At 43.1% G+C, this 21,191-nt stretch overlaps 1 protein-coding gene across 1 annotated transcript in view; it reads left to right on the plus strand.

Annotated features, from left to right (window-relative positions):
- PKHD1 (PKHD1 ciliary IPT domain containing fibrocystin/polyductin) overlaps positions 1-21,191 on the plus strand; it is a 256,328-nt gene that overhangs the window by 35,179 nt on the left and 199,958 nt on the right. Inside the window, exons 28-34 of the mRNA XM_018088733.3 lie at positions 2,164-2,294; positions 2,831-2,966; positions 5,894-6,089; positions 7,565-7,632; positions 9,606-11,219; positions 11,368-11,511; positions 19,421-19,634. Of these exons, the coding sequence (XP_017944222.3) occupies positions 2,164-2,294; positions 2,831-2,966; positions 5,894-6,089; positions 7,565-7,632; positions 9,606-11,219; positions 11,368-11,511; positions 19,421-19,634 (2,503 nt within the window). The remainder of the gene's footprint in view (positions 1-2,163; positions 2,295-2,830; positions 2,967-5,893; positions 6,090-7,564; positions 7,633-9,605; positions 11,220-11,367; positions 11,512-19,420; positions 19,635-21,191) is intronic.

Below are 21,191 nucleotides of genomic sequence, written 5' to 3' on the forward strand. Positions count from 1 at the left end.
CCCAGATTTTTTTTTTTCTGGAAGTCTTGGCATTTCGTAATTGTGATGATTTGAGATTATGATAACACCCCTGAGAGCAGGAATGCTGGCCTAGGTACAGCAGGAAGCCACATGGCTTGGGGAACTGAACCATGCTTGGCCACCTTGGAGCAGGCAGAGAAAGGGAATGATGGTCTGTAAACCTCTCCATGGATGAACCATGGGATGGATTTGGAATAAAGTAGTGTTCCTAAACTACGAGTTATGTCCACCTCTTTCTTTTCTTTGTTTTTTTTTGGGGGGTGGCATGGGAAGGAAGCTATTGTAACCCTCTTATTACATTTTTTTCCCCTAATGAGAGGGTCACATAGTACACTAAGGTTAAGACTCACTTTTGATTCATAGAAAACCCAAGACCACAGAAATCAAGCATCTCCAAAAAACTCTAAAATAATTCCAGAAATGGCAAACTTTAGTGCTTGGGCCTTGCTTCCCATTTCCTTTGCTGGTAATCCAGTTCTTCTCCCAATTCCAGTGATCTGTCACTCATTAAAAAGAAAGCAAGTATAATGTCATCTTACATTACATGTGCCTGCAATGTTTATAATTGGAAAGAATTACAGCTTCCATCTGTGTTTTTAATTTCTTCCATTTAAAATACTTCTCTTCAATCTCATCATAAAGTGCACATAGGCAGTATTTCACTGCATATGGATATAATGTAGATATCAAAACAAGAGCATCAGTCTTTACACAACACACGTGGATTTTGCACTCTAAATCTGAAGCTCCTTATCTGACAAGTCTCTCATTAGACAAGTGGCTTCAGTTTTCACTTCTTACTCTTTCTGACTCTGCAAATTCCATGTTACAGAATGGGAAGGCAAGAAGCAGCTTGTACTTTGCTGCATCAGCTCCCTCGTGTCAAAATATCCTTGGTGTCAGTAGTGCCATGCTGGGAGATCCCCATGACCTAATACTAAAAGCATGGAATGCCTTTCTAAGGATACTCTCATGTTCCAGTGGATAGCAGGAGCTTACTGTTAACGTATCCAGTTGCTGATGTTTGCCTGGTTTTGCTGCCAGCCAGAGAAAATCTAGAAGATTAAACTTCTATAATTCTCTGGTGGCTTAAAGAATTAACAGGAAAAGATACTTTGGGGAAAATGTACAAGGGACTTTGCCATCAATACACAATTATTTTAGTGTAGATGTTTGTTTACATCACATGTGAAAAGAATCATAAAAACTCACTTGGTTTGCAACATAGCCATGCTAATAAATACAAACAAGCACTGCATTAATAAAATTCCTGTCTAAGCAGTCTGTCCAGCCACAGTTCTAAAACTCTCCAGAGTTGAGGACTAGAGCAAACAGCTGTAAGTTTCAGGCAAAATTCCTTTTATTTTTAAATTTGTCTCTGAACCACGTAAAAGAACAAAGTCCACATTAGAATTTTCATTAATGTCCGCTCATGCTCCCTTTCCTGTTTCTCTTTGAAGTATCCCTGAATCTTCTGACTGCTTGGAAAAGCAAAGGGGTGCCTCTACTATTTACAGTGGAATAGGATGCTGAAGAAAGATCAAGCACAAGTCTGACTTGTGTGGGGCATGATCCCACATGTGATAGAAGAGACTCAGCTCTGGCACGAGGGAGAGCTGAGTTTGCTTTAGTACTTCACGGAATCAAGCCCTCCGTGACTTTCCTCACAGCTCTAAGTTTCAAGTTCTGCCAAGTCCCCTTTCTAACCTAAGTTTCCTAGACACAGGCCACAGGCTTTTTGGACAGCAGGGTGCCTGGCAGCTGTTTGAACTGTGAAAACACCTGCTGTGTTAAGCTCATTTTCCATTCTTAGTGCTTCTTCCTTCCTTCCCTGTTTCATTCTTGGGCTGGGGATCTGTCTAAGAGAGAGATCACAGGCCAGAGCCTGCTGGTTTAAATAAGTATGTCATTAAAAAATAACTCGAGAAACAAACTCAGCCCTCCTGTATCCAAGAGAAAAATCCAAATAATAGGCAAGAAGGATCTCTAGTGAAAGAGAGGAAACCAGGCACAGCAAGATGGAGCAGATCATCATCAGATCAACTGAGAGACTGTGCTTTTGTAGTCATCTATAAACAAAGAATCCTTTGCATATAAAAATATTCTATGTATTGGATGTAATGGAATAACTGTGTTTTTCAGGAGGACTGAGGGTGGCTCTCAGGGGGACCAATCTGGAAGGAGTAAACGTGGTGTTGTTTGGATCTCAGCCTTGCCCAGTTTTGGAGGATGGCAGAAATTCAACCAGAATTGAATGTGAAGTTCCTTCTCGGGTAAGAAACCACATTTTTTGGGGACACAGTCAAGAACTTACAGGCTTTCTGTTTCTTCCTAGCCTGAGCTACACTAGGGAAAGGGCAAACTGTAGCCCACAAGCCAAGTCTTGGCTGTGGGACAATTTACTGTGCACTCCATCTACAGAATAGACCAGTTTAATTAAAAATAGATTAATAGGTGATTTATGAAAACCAGTGAAACAACAAACAACTCTTTAATTTAGTAAGGATCTTGCAAATTAAAAACTGCACGGTCCGGGATTTTATTTATTAGTTTAATTTACTAATATGGATATAGCAAATCCCAGTCTACATAGTCTGGGATTGTTTCAAGGTTTCTAACTCTCCATAGATGTTTCTTAAAAGTCTGTATAAATGCACACATTTAAGTAGAGTCTGGGTAGATATAAATTTCATCAGTGCTATGTGCCTGACTTGTTAAGTATGGGAGATGCAGGAAAATAGTAATTTTTATATTTTTTTTTAAATTAGTACATTCTTATACCTGACATTTTCTTCATTTCTCTTTCTAGGGGACAGAAGATGCTGCTGCCCACGTGACATTAATTTCTGGGTACCAGTCAACAACAGTAACCAACTTGTTCCGATATGATCCTTCCTTAAACCCTACTGTTGTGTCCCTGAGCAGGAACAGAAGTGGCATAGCAGGTGAAAAGGCTGAAGATTTATATTAAGAACCATCTGGAGAAGTGTTGTTATTGTTGATGGTAGTGGGGCAGAGGGAATATAGGTCTATGAAGTTTGATCTGACACACTGTTTTTTTGGTTTGATTGGTTTTACTCCAACGGACATGAGGGAATGAGTTGCTTGTCCTAGGTCAGTATGGATGATGTCCACAGGATGTTAGATGTGTTACAGAGTTCCTTTTGCATCATGTTTCTCTAACTCTGCTCTGAAATTTGCCCACCCACTCATCCTTGGTAATAGGTTCAGTCATGACAAGATAAATGAGCCCTACAGAGTGTCCGTGTCCAGGATCCCAAAGGGTTGACCGTGAGGAGCATCACATGTATTTTAGGCTGCTGAAAGAAGAAGAAAGGCAATGCATGTCTTTCTAGTCCCCATTTCCAATCCAAACTGTTCCTTCCAGTTTGATCTTGTAAACTGTTGCTTTAGAATATGAGCATAGTCTTCATGGACTTTGTGGGAACAAAATCCCAAATAGATGTCATAGAGCGTTGATCATTCTTGTCTTTTGAAAGTTTCTATTTGGAGTTGAACTTTTTTTGCTCATTTCCCTCCTTTTTCTTCCCCCCAAGATTTTGCCTGGGTGTTAGGAATAGAAAGCATTAATGCCAAATGTTGTCCACTTACAGACGAGTCTTTTAGGAAGAAGTTTAGTACATTTCTATGTGGCGACCAGACACCGGTTTCTCAGTATCTGAGAGAAAGAGGAAGGAAGATGAGAGAAAGACAGAAATATTCCTGTTTCCCACTCCCATTCCTCCAAGGATATAATAATCTGCTTTTTTTTCTTCTCTTTTTACAACCTCTCCAGTGCACACCTTAAAGCCCCCCCCAGCTCTCAAGTTTGGTTGGACTCGGTGGAGATTTATGGAGTTAGGTGACTACTAGTCCAAAACACAGTTCTTGTGCAATCCCAGTGTTTCTGTTCCTTTCCCCAAATGCCCTTGTCATTTTCTATTACTCCAGGATGCATAAATAAGAGAAAATGTCCTTTATCACTTGAATATTATTCCAATGCCACAGCACCAAGGGGAGGTTTTTCTCGCCGCGGGCATTCCAGGTGCAAGGAATTCCTTAATGTTATAGAGTCTCATGAGCAGTGCTGGGACTGAGTTCAATCTCCTATTCAGAACCTCCATGGCTTTGTCTTTTAATATAATTTTCCTTCCATAGAATAAAAAGAATAAATAAATTAGACCAATGCCTTCCAGGCATCTGGGATTAAGCTGACAATTGACCAGGAGTAAAAAGAGTTCACGTTATTAACATACTCAACTTTGCAGGCTTTAAAACTTTATTTGACTCTTTGTACAAGCAGAATTGAAAAGTACTGGCTTCAAGATCTGCTTAGAAGAGCAGGTAGATGAAGGGAGCTTCGTACAGGCTCTCCTGCTTCATCAGGAAGCTCTGTCCTCCCTTCTTCATCCCTTCAGGGGAGACAAGAGGGTGAGATTCGACTCCTAAACACATCTCTGTGCTTGTTGTTTAAATGTCTTGCATAGTCAGTGAAGAGAAATGAGGGTTTTTTGGTGGGATTCACTACAGCTCTTTTTGTGTGTCTGTTAGGACTGATGGATAACACCCAAATTTTTTAAACCTATTTCAGGAGGAATTTAGGTTATGAAATTCCCTTCTCCACTGCCTTTGTTCTTTTCTATTACTGCACTGTGCACAGATAAGTAAAATATCCCCTTTCATCTGAATATAGTGTGGCTCAAAACAGAGTTTAACTGTGAGAGAGAGAACCATGTTTCCTGAAAACAAGGTGCTTTGAAGCTGAGCTGGTTTTTTTTCTTCATAGTAGCTAGTATGTGAATATGGGTTTGGCTTTGTGCTGAAAATGGTGTTGGTTACACAGGGATGTTTCATCATTGCTGATCAGGTACTTAATACAAAGTCTAGGCCTTTTCTGCTCCACATCCCACCCCATCAGTGAGTGAGCTGGGGGTGCATAAGGAGTTGGTAAGGGAACACAGACAGGACACCTGCCCCCAGCTCACCCAAGGAATATTCCAGACCATATGACATCATGCTCAGCAATAACACCTGGGGAAAGAAGAAGGAAGAGGGGGACATTCAGGGTGTTGGTGTTTGACTTCCCAAGTAATGGTTATGTGTGCTGGATTCCTGCTTTCCTGAGGATGGCTGAACACCTGCCTGCCCATGGGAAGTGGCTGATGAATGAATTCCTTGTTTTGCTTTGCAAACATGGCTTTTGCTTTTCATATAAAACTGTCTTTACCTATGAGCCTTCTCCCTTTTACTCTTCCAGTTCTCTCCTCCATCCCACTCTGGGTGAGGGAGTGAACAATTATGAGAGGCTGAGTTGCTGGCTGGGGTTAAACCCCAGCAGGCACATATGTGACCATCTGACTTTAGGTACCCAAGAAATTTTCATTTTGCTGTGGGAGGCTCCTGTTAAAGTTAGATCATCTCCATAGGGCTTCAAAATGTGATCCAGATAATTCATCAAGGATTTGGGAAAAAACCCAGAACTCTTCAGCTGCAGTTTATGACAGTTTTAAAAAGACAGGATTTGGCTTTTATGCAGTTCAGATATTTATAGGATAGAGATTTATGACAAAGGGCCATAGATCTATCCTGAATACGGAGGATGAGAGTGAGTGTAGAGGGTCATAGCCAAGTTCACTGGGCTGGGATCTCAAGACAACTCTGATACCTGGTGACCTTATCCATGAGGGATTCAGTAGGATACAGAGGATACAGAACCATCAGTCTTCAACTTTTTGGTCTTGGGCTGATGGACATGACTGGACCTGTCCTGGCATGATGGGACTCTGTGCTCTTCCCCAGGCAATGGTCACATGTGCCAAAATAACCATTGCCAGAAAAACTGAAATTGTTTCATCCATTCTTTCCTCTGCAGGAGGGGAGGAGCTTCAGATTGGGATATCTCAGTTTGCCACCTACCGGGGTTCGGATGTCAAGGTCCAAATTGGAGACTCGTGGCCACAGATCCAGGAGCAGACAGACCATGGTGTTAATGTGACACTTCCAGCCCTGGCTGCAGGGTGGCACAATATTTCTGTCACCATCAATGGTATCACTATTGCTTCAGACAGGTGAGTATTTTCCTTATAAACTTCATTCTCCATCCTATTTGGTGTTTTAGGGTTAATCTGAAAAGGAAGGCAAGAGGTTTTCACAAACACCTAACAGTGAATTCTGCAGTGTGGTATAAAATTATGAATAATTATCAAGGCATTTATTGATCTGTGGAACCCAAGTCAGCAAACTGCTAATGCTACTCAATTAACTCCCCTTGGATCAGTAGGAGGCAGGAGAGAAACATTTTAGAAAAAAACAGTTGATTTGATGAAAAATGCATATTCAGGCAATCAAAGGTATTCATGGATTCAGGTCAAATGCAGATAAATCCTGCTGTAGGAAAACAGCAGAAGAAAAGAAACACTTTTCATCGGAAAAACAAAAGCTAGTTTGAACAATAAAAAAATGCTTTGTTTGGAGAATTTTTAAATGATGCTATTTCCATCTTTTAAGGTGACACTTCAAGTTCATGCCTAGATAAATGTAATATAACTGAATTAAAATGTGGGGGGAAAACCGACCTGAAGTGGGGATGTAAGAATGCATTCACTAGCAGCACAGTTTTAATCCTCATCCATGGCAGCTGCCAGGAATGATCCTGAAACAATGATATTGGGAGAAATTAGCTGGTTTTATTGTTCCTAAACCAACCTAAGCTGCTTGTAGCATTAATGAACTTCAGGAGAAAATTTGTGGTTGGTGTGATGACACCCACCTGGTGCTGGAGTCTCTTAGCAGCACCCTCATTTCTTCTCCAGGGATAGAGTGGAGAGAGATGGATCATCCCAGGAGACAAGTCTGATTTCTGTTGGGCTGGATTGTAGGATTGGGAAGGTCCTCTTCTCTAATGGAACTTTTTAGGGAAGGGGGTGTTTCTGAAAGGAGGATGGTGAGGAGGAAAAATAGATGTAGATGAGACAGAAAGAGAGCTACACCTTTATTTGAGTGCCTTCAGGAGCTCATATCTGGGCTTCCTCTTGTTTCAGTTAGTTACTCTACTGTCTGGTGGGAGGAAGTGAGGAGAGAAGGCAACAGGGATGTCTCTTCAAAGCACTTGCATCTCCTGCTGGGGGTGTAGGTAAAGTGGGATCTGTTTGCCAAAAAAAACCCTCATTCCTGACGGGTTTTTCTTTTGATGGGCAAATCACTTGCACCTCGTGGACTAAATTTGACCCACAGGTTGCCAATTGAAAAGAGAGTGTTTGTGACAGATGTAGCTCAAATGTGTCTTTGCCCACAGCAGGAGGGTTGGAATGACATGATCTTTAAGGTCCCTTCCAACCTAAATCATTCTATGATTTTAAACCACATGAAAAAATTTGGAGTGTGGGGTGGTCTTGTTGCTTGTGGCATTAAACCAAGGTGATGTGACAGGTGAGCGTTTGACTTTCCAAGCTAGAAAGAGCTGTTAGAAAGGATAGCAGTGTAGCAGGAGAGTAAAATATAAAAATATCCCCCAAATCCTTTCTATGTTTCTTGTGTTTTGCAGGACTGAGCTGTTAATCCAGTACCTCTCTGAGGTCTTCAGCGTGGAACCGTGTTGCGGCTCCTTTCTGGGTAAACAGTGTTGATACATCTGCAGCCACTTATGGAGGTTAAAGGGATCAAGGGCACAGTTTTCCTGCAGGAATGGAAAGTGCATCCAGTTTCACATCAGTTTAAATGAGGGTGCTTTGAATCTGTGACCCTTTATTATGCAGACATCAACAGGCAGACAGCAGCAGTCTGGAAACGTGGGATTGTAGTGAGCATCCCTCAATCTGGTTGGTTGGCTCAGGGCTCCCTGTGCTTTGAATCTGATTTCCCCAAGTGTTTGCTCATGTATCCTTGCATGTTCCCGTTGGGAAAACAAAGCACGCCCACACCTGGCTCATCTGTACTGTTTCCTTCAGTCATTTCGCCCTCATCTTTCAAGGTTTTCCATGTGAAAGTTAGGTGGGAAGCAGGGTAAAATTGTGGTTTGAAGCAAACAATAATTTCAAGTGATCCCAAAGGGGATGTTCATTTTTGTTGAGTTGAAAAAAAAAAAAGCCCTTTTTAAATGTTAATTTTAATCAAAAGTGAAATATTTATTAATCCTGTTCCAAGCTTTTAGACACTGGAAATAATTTAAGTGTGTTTGAGAGCAAAACATCACTGAATTAAAAAAAAAGTTTTACTTTAAATCTTAAAAAGCAGATTTGGGGTGGTTGATTTATTTTGTCATTTGGCTGGTGGTGGGGGAGAGTTGAATCCCTGTAGTGAATTTTACATGAGCCTTTAGAAATGCTTTTATAGAAGACAGAGAAATTCTTATGCTACAACCTCAGGTCCTCCACAGATTGCTCTCCCAGGCTCACAACACATTTAAAGACACAAAAATCCAGAGGCTTTGTGCTACGTGATTAGTTCAATACTTTGTGAAGTGCTCAAGCCTTGAAAGATGAGAGAATGGATAGAGCTTGGAAAGCAAATCCTGTGAGTTTTGAAGATTAAGACATACTAAAAAAAAATAATAGAAGCTGTACCCTTCTTTTCATATTTAATGGTAAATTGAAAATTAAATAAGAACTGATTAACTTTTTGGTTGTGCCTTTATGAGTGGCTTAAGCTGAATTAGAATCTCATTGCTGCAAAAAGCACCAGTCCTCCCCCCTTTACCTCTAGTCTTTTGTTGTCTCTAACACTAGTGTGGGCATCTGGATTAAGGATTTGAGCTCACTCAGAAAGAATCCCATCATAAACCAATATTTTGCAGGCGGATAATGGGAAAAGGAAGGGAATGGGCTTAATGGATAAAGAGGTTGAAGCAAGGCAAAGCAGTGGGAGTACCAATAATGAAAGGAAGAGGGAGAGAGGCTTCAAATGGGCTCTTTACTGTGAAGGTGGTGAGGCCCTGGCACAGGTTGTCCAGAGAAGCTGTGGCTGCCCCATCCCTGGAAGTGTTCAAGGTCAGGTTGGACAGGGCTTGGAGCAACCTGGTATAGTGGAAGGTGTCCATGCCCATGGCAGGGGGTTGGAATGAGATGAGCTTTAGGGTCCTTCCATCCCAAACCATTCTGTGATTGTATGAAATTTGGAACTCTGCCTGAGTTTGAAAGTAGTCATTCCTATGTTCTGCTTCCCTGTAGGCAGCAGGGCCAAACCATCTTCTCATCTACTTGTATGGACAGTCCCATTCCATGAAGAGTTCAGTCTCAGTTTACTCTCTGGGGTCCTTTCACAGCAGCTTTCTCCAGATTTGTAGTGGCTCTTTACTGTCATTTACTGCCACAAGGGTCCCTGGCTACATGTTACCTCAGCCTCTTGTCCATGTAGGATTATCCTGATGTACAGTTGCTTATCGTCTCTAACTGTCCTATCCAAATAAAAAAGAACTTTATTTCTTCTTCCATTCACCCTGGCTAAGACAATCATGCTTATCAGCTTTGTCATAGAATGGTCTGGGTTGGAAGAGACCTTAAAGATCATGGTTTGTGGTTGTTCATGGACAGTCATTAATTCCTTTCCTGCCAATAATGTCCTTCTTCCTCATGTTGTTTTACTCCTAGGTGGAACACTGCTCACAATCTCTGGGGTGGGCTTTAGCCAAAATCCTGACCTGGTTTCTGTTTCAATGAACAATCAAACCTGTGCAGTTACTCACTTGGAAGAAGAGATAATTTGGTGCCTGACCCCACCAGCTGCTAATTTGTCTGATGAAGATTCACAAGACATCTCTGTCAGAGTAAACGTTGTCATCAGCAGCAGGTCACTTCAGTACTCTCTCTTGGCCAAAAGGACCACCACCTTTAACTACCAAAGAGCTTTGACCCCCCTTGTTACTGTTGTTGAAACAGAAACCACAGACAGCAGTCTACTCTTGAGCATCCAGGGGATAAACATCACTGGATCTGTGGCTAAGCTTGGACACAGTGAATGTCAACTTGAGTTTCAACGTGGCAACAAGTCTGCAATGTTTTATCAGTGCTCTTTGTCACTGAACAGCCTGGAACCTGGGATTTTCTCCATCCAGGTTGTCCACAGGCAGCTGGGATATGCCCATGTGACAGCAAGGCAGCAGGCCCTTACAGTAACTCCACAGATAACCTCCATATTCCCAGCAAAAGGATCAATCTGCGGTGGGATGTTGCTCACTATATCTGGCATTGCTTTAAAATCCAGGAGGAATTTGGTACAGGTCAGCCTGGAGAGTAATTATTCCTGTGAGATCCAGGAGTCTGATTACAATGCCATTAGTTGTGTTGTCCTTCCAGCTTCACGTCCTTTGCACTCTCAGGGGCTGGCTGAGGCATCCCGGGCTCTCAGTGTCACAGTGACTGTCAATGGGGTCAACAGTGTGTGCCTTGGGGAATGTACACTCCACCTCCATGAGCAGTGGACCCCTCTGGTACATTTGGTGACCTGGAAGACCAATGGGACACTCACCTATGTGACAATCAAAGGACAGAGGCTGGCCTGGCCAAGCGACAGCCCCCTGGTACGTGTGAACAGCCACACTGCCTGCAAGGTGACTTTCTGGAACGAGACCATCATCGAGTGCCAGACAGCCTGCCTTGCCCCAGGGGAGCACAGCATTTCCATATCCAACAGGAAAAGTGGGAATGCTTGCTTTAGGGAGGCATCGAGGGTCCTCCCCATCCTGCCTCAGGTGGATCGGTTCTACCCACAAAACTTCAGCACCAACGGGGGAGGTCTGCTCACCTTGGCGGGCTCAGCACTGAAAGGGCAGAGAACAACTTCTGTTCTCATAGATCACCACCCCTGCCACATCCTCAGTGTCACCTGTGCTGCTCTCCAGTGCACGGTGCCTCCGGGTAACGGCACCAGAGCTCTGAGTCTGAAAGTGGATGAACATTTCCATTACCTTGGAACAATAAGTTACAGTGAGGAGTTTACCCCAGCTTTCCTTTCACTTGTTGCAACTGGTCTCCTTCTAACGATGACAGTGTCACGGGTCACAGAGAGGGACACCCTGAAGGTGTTTATTGGAGACTTTGCTTGTAGTGGTGTCACCATCACTGGCTCCATTTTGCAGTGCTCAGCTCCTCTGCTCCCTGTGGGTGAATATCCTGTGCTGGGCCTGGATATCCCCAGGGGCTGGGCTTCCTCCAACCTGACCTTCACCTCTCAGCTGACAGTGACAGCTGTGAGTCACAACTGGGGTAAGTCATGGAGGGTGTTGTGTGAGGGACTGCAGTGACAGGCTTTTTTGTCATGAAAGCAAAAAAAAATATGAATTAAAAAAATTACTTTTATTGACAGCTGCCTGTCAGGATCTGTCTGAAATCCCCTTTTCTGTCCTTTCCCAAGGTGGCTTGAGTGGAGGAGCAGTTTACCTGTATGGAAGTGGGTTTTCCCCTGGGAAGACTTTGGTCACAGTCTGTGGCACCAACTGTGAACCTTTGGCCAAGATGACCGTGACTGAGCTGAGCTGCCTTGCCCCACGCTTACATGGTCAGTTAAAGCACAAAACCTGTCATTGTGTTAAAAATATATCCCCTAAAACCCTAGCTTGGCCCAAAAAAGGGGGTACCAGTGTGTCTCATCCCAGGAGAACAGAGAGCAGCCCCGGAGAAAGGAGGGAAGTCAACACAGTGTTGATGAAGTTTGGAGTTGATGATCTTGGAGGTCTTTTCCAGCCTTAATGATTCCACGATTCTATGACTTCTGTTTTTTGATCTTGGGCTGAAGATAGATGGTGTCAGGGTGAGTTTTTGTGTCAATGGCCATGGACGCTGCACTAGATCCACCATGTGCCCGTGGTGATGTGTGCTTTGTGAGTGTGCATGAGATATGCACAACAGCAAGGTTTCCTTGGGGCAGTTATTCCTTGGGAAAGCTCTCTCACATAAAATGTGCCTGTGGACTGTAGGGTTGGGTATCTAAGCATTTCTTGGCCATCATGACTATTGTAGCTAACTGAATGCCCTTAAATGCCTTTTCTTCTGAGGAAATGGCCTCAAGGTGCACCAGGGGAGGTTTAGATTAGATATTAGGAGGTTTTTTTCACAGAAAGTGTTTCCAAGCATTGGAACAGAGTGCCCAAGAAAGTGATGGAGTCATCATCCCTAGAAATGTTCAAAAAACATGTAGTTGTGATACTTGAGGACATGGCTTAGTGGGGAACATGGTGCTGGGTTGGTGGTTGGACTTGATCTTAAAGGCCTTTTCCAGCCTTTATGATTCTACAGTTCTGTGGCCCCACACATTTTGTGTTTTGGCTACATTGTGGGAAAACCTCAGTGGGGTAAAGGGCTGGGAGGAAAAGAGTGAATGACTGGAAGAGTTAACAAATGATGTACCATGGCCAGTTCCTACCTTTAGGAAGCTGGAGATGAGGATTGGAATTCCTTGAGAGCAAGATGGGAGCATCCTCCTTAACTGGAGACTGGCAGCATGGGAGGAATCCATGATCTCCAGTTTTCTCAAAGAGAGAAATAACCCTGCCTCAGCTTTGGAGCAAGCTCTTCAAAATGGGCATTTTCTGGGACAAGACATGCTTCCTCCCTTTCCTACTGGAAGCACAGAATTAGGGTCCTAAACTCAGCAAAAGGCAGGATTTTAGGGCTCTTAAATCTTATATGAAACATATACCATTCCCCAAATGCTGAACATGGAGCACTTTGGTGCTTGACTTCTTGGTGGAGTCCCCATCCTATGTCCAGGAAACACCTGGACATGGCACTCAGTGCTCTTGTCTCATTGACAAGGTGGGGATCAGTCACAGGTTGGACTCAGTGATCTTGGAGGTCTTTTCCAACCTAAATGATTCTGTGAATCTGTGATTCCAAACCTTGGAAGGGCAACACTTCAGCCCCCTTCACAGCTCTGAAACTTGGAGAGCATCTGGAGGTCTACAGAAATATTTGCTGCTCTGTGACCATCCAGAGATCCAATGATCATGTGATCAAATCATCAGTCATCAAAGATCCATGACCTCTTATCCTTTATGGACATGGAAGAAAGGTGTCAACTGAGAGTGTCCTTCAGGGTGAGTTTCCAGGGTTTTGCTCGAAGGCATGTGGAATCTCCATCCTCCAAAATAATCAGAAGTTGACTAAATTAGTTGCTGAGAAACCAGTCCAATGTGAAATTTAACATTCTTTTGAACAAGAGTTGTGACAAAAGGCATACAGGTGTTCTCTTCAGCCTCACTTATTCCAAAATTCTATATTTACTGATGTCATTTTGAACAGTTTCTTTCATAGAATCACAGAATGATTGGAAGGCACATTAAAGATCACCTAGTTCCAACCCCTACCCACGAAGAATGCTAACAAAAATGTAAGGAAAAAAATCTTGGGGCTTTAAAACCTAAGCACAAGCACTCAAAAGGAGACACCAAGAAGTCAAATGGGCTCAATTTTCTTCATTTTAAGCAAGATCCAGGCACAACTCACAGAACTGCTTGTTGTTTTAAAAAGAAAAAAGACATGGTGGTAGAGTGCTGAAAAAAAATTATCAGAGCACAACACAGCAGTCCAGTTATTGCAGGGAGAATAGCAAAATAAAATGTGATCAAATTGATCCAAAGTGTGAAAACATTAATAACTGTGTTCAAAATTCACTGAGTGGTTGGTGGGAGAGGGAGCCTGGGGAAAACCATCTCACAGGCAGGACCACGATGCTTATTCCTGACACTAGATGTCAGTAAGGGAATGCTGATCGCTCCTTGTGTTTTTGAGGAGGAGATGCAAAGGATGTGTCGCCTCACTAACCAAAGGCAGAGTTATAATCCCTCTCTCCCCTGCCCTGGGTTTTGCAGCCTTGTCAGACTCACCGGCTGAGTTGCAAAAACGTTAATTAAATATTTACAAGAAAATATCTTTTTTTCTTTCCTTAAAAAAAAAAAAAAAAAAATTCTTTCCAGGCTGCTCAAATCTGTGTTTATCAGGTGATTTGAACACTCTGAGACAGCTGTATTCAGCCTTTGCACATTTACATCTGGCACAGGGGAATCTGTATATAGATGCTTTCCAGAGAGTATTCCACTTAATATTTAAGGAGTCACCCCCACACCACTACATTTAGGGTAAGAGTGGATGTGCTAAGTGCAGTTAGTCCAGCCTCACCTCATGGTTTACACACTGCTGTTTGCCCGAGGAATTTTGCCACTTGGCACTCACACATCCAGTGCTCAGACCTTTCTTTTACTGTCTCATCCATATGGGAGGGGTGGCAAAGCCAATTCAGGGATGCAGGACCACGAACCATGAAGGAATGAGAGGGGTAGGTCTGTGGTGCCCCAGGGCCCCTTCGGTGGCTCACCCAGGTTGGACGCTCGTGTGACATTTCCTGGCTCTTATCGCCCAACGGAGTGATGTGAAATGAAGAGTTTAAGCTGCATTTCTTCTGTTACTATGTTCTATGAAGCAGAAACACCTCCTCTCTGGCACTGTGGGATGTCAGGTGGCAGCTGCCTGCCCTGGGGTTTCAGCACTGGGTCATGTTGTGTCTGGCCTGCTTAAGATTAGAGATGTTCACGTGGGAATCCCCAACTGGTTCCTGTAGATCCAGAGGGCAAAGCTCTGCAAGTAGGAAATGTGACTTCTTTCCCATCGAACAGGCAGTTTTCTAAGAGATGAGGAATTCCTGGGCTCAGCAGGATTCATCCATAAGACCCTGTCCCACAGGGTCTTCCTTAGGAATGGGTGTTGAACAGGGTCACAGCAAGGTTTTGATTTGATCACTGATGAGAGCTGGGCATGTTCTTGCTGAGATGTGCTCAATCCAGAGCACAAGGAATGGGAGTGCAAACCTAGACTCGTTTATGGAAACTGTTGTCTTTTGAAAGATGCAGAAAAATCGGTGCAGAATAGAGCTAAAATATGAGTTTCATCCCTAAAGCTTAAAAAAAATTAAGAAAATTAAATAAAATTAGCAAAACCACATGGCCTTCAAGGAAAACCAAAACAAAGAGAAAAAACTGACCCATGAGTCTTTAAAGGTTTGGTAAGGAGAGATAATTGACAGGATCACCAACACAGAAAGCATTCAAAAGCTGTGTAGATGTAGCACTTGGGGACATGGTTTAGTGGTAGGCTTGACAGTACTGGGGGAATGGTTGGACTTGATCTTAGAGGGCTTTTTCAACTGAAATGATTCTATGATCCTGAAAGCTCCCCCCTTCTCTTTTGCTCATGCTGAAGCACAGCTGATGAATGCAAATACAGCTGTGGGTTCTGTTCAGCTCAGGTTAAATTTGCAGAACACGTGGTTAATGTCTGTGGAATTGAATTGTGCTCCTGTGAAAGATGGGGAGACTGGTGGGAAGCTTGAGGCAAGTGAGAAAATAACTGAACATTCCTCTCAGGTGATATTAGGGCAGGTACCATATATAAATTTTGCAGTAAGCCAGTACCTGAGATTGTATGTTTGATGTTGGGGTGAGGGTAAGGAAGGCACCTTTAAAAGGAGTTGAACTGATAAGATCCATCAAGGTAAAAGTTGAGCCTGATTGGCCTGGTTGTGTCAGCGTGCTCGCGGGATAACAAGTCTGGCTTTAGGACTTTTTGATGTAGCAGCTCTTGGGATCTTTGTTAGCAAGTCCTGAACCTACCAATTACCAGATTCCATTGGTAAAAGCGGACTTTTAAGGATGAGGATTTAAATTAGAGGCTAGAAATGAGGCTGGTTGAAAAGGATGAGAGACATGGGTTGGTGGAGCTCTTTGAATGGGGCAAGAGGAGAGAGTGGAGTTAGTTTTGGTTGTAACAAGAAGATGCACTGGGCCGGGACCCAGGGTGACCATAGCCAGAGAAATGGGGTGATTTGTATGAGGAAATGCAGAAGAAATCAAGAAGACATGTTGTGGCAATTGACACCTCAGTAGTAGTCAGGGCCTCGGATGTTTATTGTGGGCATCAAACCAAGAGATCCAAAGGGTCCCTTCTGTCTTTCAAATCCAGAGATGAATTAAGAAAGGGGGGGAATAAAGCATATTGATTACATGGCAGGAATGTTCTGACAGTGAGATCTATCAGGTAGTGGAATAGAGGCTTGAAAGCCACCTCTTGGGACTTCTGAAACTTGGCTGTGCGAAATGAATGTCTCCCAGGGAGCAATTCTTCATAGGAAGAGGTTGGACTCAATGACCTTAACAAGTCTCTTTTTTTCTTGCCCTTTTATTAACTTATTTTTTTTAAATCTCTGTCTTCCCTATTAAGAACATGTTAATGTTGTGCTCCACAGTGAGTGGTGGATAACTGGGAATGTGTGGTTTGGCACCAGGACTCCTCGGGCAGTTCTTCAATCAACCCACAGCTGCCCTTGGAACCTCCTGTAGGTTTTAGCCTCATCACATGTCCAGCAGTTGTTATTAAACAGTGACCCAGAACAAAGCCCCTGTGCTGAGCAGCCCAGGATACTGGATTAAGCCAGAGTACCCCTCAAAGCCAGGGTTGGGGGCAGTTGGTCCCTAACCCGTTACCAACATGCAGAGATTTGGCTGCCATTGTGTCTGATCTCAAAAGAGAAGCTGTAAAGGGCTGAGTGCTTTCATCTCAGCCATGGGATTGCAGGTTTTATCTTGATAGGGAATATAAAGCATAAAGAAGCTTCATTTTGGGGTTTGAACACTAACCAATTAAGCAAGCAGAAGAACTGTGCCCCAGAACAGGTAGAATATCCTTTTAGGATATGCTAAAAGTGTGTTGAAATCTTTAGTTGGTATTTTTTGCTGCTGTTGTGGCAGCAGACAATGACACCAATAATACCAAGGGATATTTGTGTTTCATGGTCAGAGGAAGGAGAATTGAAAGGCAAAGACATCCTCCTAACTGAGAAAAGATATTAAGTCCTCTGGGAGCAGAGGAATAGGGGGACCTTGGAGATCCCCAAAGAAGGAATAGGAAAAGGACATAATCTCTAAGAGTGGTGTCTCCATCAGCTGGACAGATGTAGGGTGTGGAGATGAGATTCTTTCCTCCTTCTACCTGAGAGAGAGAAAGCAATTCTAAGTTTGATGCTGGAGCGTGTAGATTAGAAAGGGTTTGCTGGGATTTTGATTTCATTGATCTCTTTTAACCCTTTGTAACCATGTTCTCTAACTTACATTTTATAAATTAATACCTTTGTTTGCCTGGTTTGAGTTAAAGATTATTTCAGCTATTGGCAGGATACGAGGCTCTGTATTTCTACAGGCGTTGGGATGAGGGCACTGGAGCAAATCAAAAATGCCCAATTTCCACATTTTGGGAGTATCCAAAGAGTCACAGGCTGTTCTTCTTCTGAACTCTAAGGGCTGAGCAGGAAACACCTTCTGGTGACCTACATCAGGCAAGTTGTTTGACAGCAGCAAAATAGTGAGGAAAATAGTCAAGCAGTGGGATTCTATGAGTAATTTTCAACATTCATCCAGAAGTAAGAGTTCCACGTAGGAAAATTCTAATGTGTTTTTTCCAAGACCAAAAAGAAAACCAAAACCTTCCTGCAATAAATTTGTTCTGCTGCAGGTTGTTGCAAAGGCAAGTTCTTTGTAGCACTTAGTTCTCTTGGGTGGTATTTATTTGTCAAAACACAGATATCTAGTGCTTAAAATGTCCTTGGAGTGGCAACCTGGCCTCAAGAAAGGCACAAGGCTTTTGTGGGAGACATAGAACATCTGAGGTGGGTCTAGACATAATTTCTGGACAATAAAAGCAAAATATAGACATGGTGCCATCATTCCTTTAAGCTTCTCTGTCTATTCCTCATCCTGTTTAGATGTAGGTCTTCGAGGCAGGGATTGTGTTTGGCTGTGTTTGAATGGGGGCTTATCAAGAGAATTGCCACTGGATTTGGGGAAGAAAAGGGATTAAGCAAATTGGAAAATTTGTGAAGATGTGGTTAACCTTTTTTTTTCCCCTCATTCTAAATCCAGAGAAGAAAAATACAGTAGAACTGTGAATTCTCTGAAGTTCAGAGAACATGAAATGCTAGATTTTAATATTTCAAAAAACACCTGAAACATTAAACAGTTATAAACTCTTCAGAAATACCCCATATGAAATAATCATTTGTAGCAAAATGTGCTTAATATTTTAACAGAGGAAATGGAGCATTTTCATATTTTTACAATTTCAAACCACGTTATTCAGAATTGCTTAGGAGACAAGACACTCACTGATAATGACACTTTTGCAGCAAACAAGATACCTTTTGAATAAACTGGAACTTAAAAAAGCAAATAGAAAAAAATCTTTTTTCATAAATTCCAATTGATTGCAGATTCCTGATGCTTGAGAAACACTCTTGGATACTACAGCACAGACTGTTACACTGTCCACAGACCTTTTCAGGAGTTCATTACAATTGTTTGGTTAATTCAGGACTACTGAAAATTCTCCAAAAGTCAGGGTTTTGAGAGAAACAGTTTTAATGTCTGTCATGGTTTAAGGCTTGAAGGATTCCTTTTTAAAAATATTAAACCCAAACATTTCAATTTAATCTGAACTTCAGTAAGACTTCCTAATACTTTTATTTTTTTAGCATTTTTTTTGTCTGGATTTAGAATAAGAAAACCTAATTTCTGTTCACAAAATCAAAGAATCATTTAGGGTGGAAAATACCTCCAAAATCATTAAGTCCAACCTGTGACCAATCCCCGCCTTGTCACCCAGCCCAGAGCACTGAGTGCCATGTCCAGTCATTCCTTGAACACCTCCAGGGATGAGGACTCCACCACCTGCCTAGTCAACCCCTTCCAATTCTCTTGACAACCCTTTCCATGAAAAAATTCTTCCAGGAATTCACATCACTTGTCCATTAAATGCATCTCAAAGAAAAACAGCTGCTCCCACACGCTTTTCACCACATCCACTGAGTCAAACTGGTACCACATCTCAAGATCCCACCTTGCTCACACCAGTTCCCCAGGGGCCCTCCAAGCTCTCTCAGTGCTTCCATGGAACCTGTTTCTGGATTTCAAAGTTGCAAGAGACATAAGGTTGTCACATCTCCTTGGTAAAAGATTTGTGCCCTATGCCTGGTCCGTAAGCCATGGTCAGTCTTCCCCAGAAGAAATGTCCATGCTCTTATTTAATCCCTTATGTCATCTCCTCCTGGACAGAGCAATTTGATCCCAAAGACCATCCTGGTGATCAGCACACAGAGGAGGTTATGTGCTTGCTCGCACAAAGGAGCAGCATGAAGATCTGCTCATCCTTGAAAAGGATGCACCTAAAGAGAGGCTGGGTGCACATCAGGAGTCAAAGAATCATGGAATAGTTTGGGTTGGACGGGACCTTAAAGTTCATTTAGTTCCAACCCCCCTGCTGTGGGCAAGGACACCTTCTCCAGTGACACAAGTCAGGAGTAAAATACGCTCGGTATCAGTGGTATGTTGGCTGCTTTGGGTTATTTCTTCCCTCTCCTGTCTTTGCAGCTTCTTTGGCCACTCTCTGTGGCCTGACACCTTCTTCTGCCGACTGCAGAGAAGACAGAGCCACCTTCATTGAATGTGATGTCCGAGTCACAGTGGGTCCCCACCAGCAGAAAGGATCTGTGTCCTACCTCTATGTCTGTGAGGACAGCCCCCCTCAGTGGCACCACAGGGACACCACCCCACCCCAGAGGTGTTTTGCTGGACTCTTTGCCAGGTTAGTGCTGTATCTCTCCAACAGCTGGGTAACTCCATCCATGAATAACATCCCACAGAGGTTATTCTACCTTTTGCAGAATTGGCCCCTTCCAAATGGTGGACTGAAGGATCAAATTGCAAGGGAATGACCTGAAGTTGTGTTGGGGGAGGTTTAGGGTGGATATTAGAAAAAGTCTCTTCCCCCTGAGGGTGTTTGGGTACTGGAACAGGCTTCCTAGAGACATGACTACAGCACCAAGGCTGCCAGAGCTCAAGGAGCATTTGCACAATACTCTCAGGCATGTGGTGTGACTCTTAGGATGGTCCTATGCAGGGTTAAACTCGATGATCCTTGTGTATCCCTTGTGGATCCCTTCCAGCTCAGCATATTCTGTGAAATTCCTAATTCTTAGGTTGATGCCAATAGAGCAATTTAGCCTTGAGACCACTAGAGAGCTCCGCTGGGTTGTGAAATTCATTCCTTGTGCCTATCAAAGCATCTCTACCCCCCTCCTTCCCTCCCATCTTTAAAGTGTTTGAGAGACATCAGAAAATCCATCTCGTAAACAGCCTGCTTTGTTCCTTCTTAGGTTTTAATATTTATCTTCTGATCCAAAGCAACATCTGGTGAATGCCAATGGGAAAAAAGATTAGGCATTATGAAAAGCATAAGCCTTTTTTTTCCTACTTTTTCCCCCCTTCTTTTCCCCCCCCCCCACCCCAATCCCTTCCTCTCTCCAAGCAGTTTCCCAAGTAAAGAGTCACAGAGTAAATTCATCAGGCTGTGCAATATTTGCTCAGCAAGGGTGCTCAGGCACTTATGTCTCAGGCTTTGCAAAGCCAAAGCCAAATTGTCCAGGAGTATAATCTGGAACTGTTGTCTTTGATGGCATAGTGGGGATTTATACCTGCAAGGCATTTACTTCCAGGAGTAAGAGGATGTCTGAATTAGGGAATAAACAGACGAATCATAGAACGGTTTGAATTGGAATGGACCTTAAAACTCATCAAGTTCCAACCCCCTGACATGGGCAGGGACACTTTCCACTGGAACAGGTTGTTCCAAGCTCTGTCCAACCTGGCCTTGAACACTTCCAGGGGTGGGACATCCACAGCTTCTCTGGGTAAGCTGTGCCAGTGTCTCATATTCCTCACAGTAAAGAATTTCTTCCTAATACCTAACCTAAATCTCCCCTCCTTCAAATTAAGGCCATACCCCTGTGTCCTATCATTCCATGTATTTGTGAAAAGTCCCTCTCCAGCTTTCTTGTAAGCCCTCTTTTAGGTACTGGAGTGAGATGAGCAAAACTTTCCAAAAGTTATTAAATAAATAGAGAATTAGAACAGTGCTGCAATGCACTGCCCGTGATTTGCTGGACATGGTAAACCCGCTCCTGGCTGCTGCATCTTGCCACAGTCCAGGTATTTCAGTGGAATTGCAGAGATTTGGTCCCCATTCCTACCTGATCCTCACATCAAAGCTGGTGGTGTGAATCACAAGAGGGAGTTCTGGATACCCAGCGTTCCTCAGGAAAAAAAACAACTGGTATTTATTTTACAAAGACACAAATTGCAT

The sequence above is a fragment of the Manacus vitellinus genome, unplaced genomic scaffold (genome assembly GCF_001715985.3).
Source record: "Manacus vitellinus isolate BGI_N305 unplaced genomic scaffold, ASM171598v3 scaffold_11_pilon, whole genome shotgun sequence".
NCBI classification, from domain to species: Eukaryota; Metazoa; Chordata; class Aves; order Passeriformes; family Pipridae; genus Manacus; species Manacus vitellinus.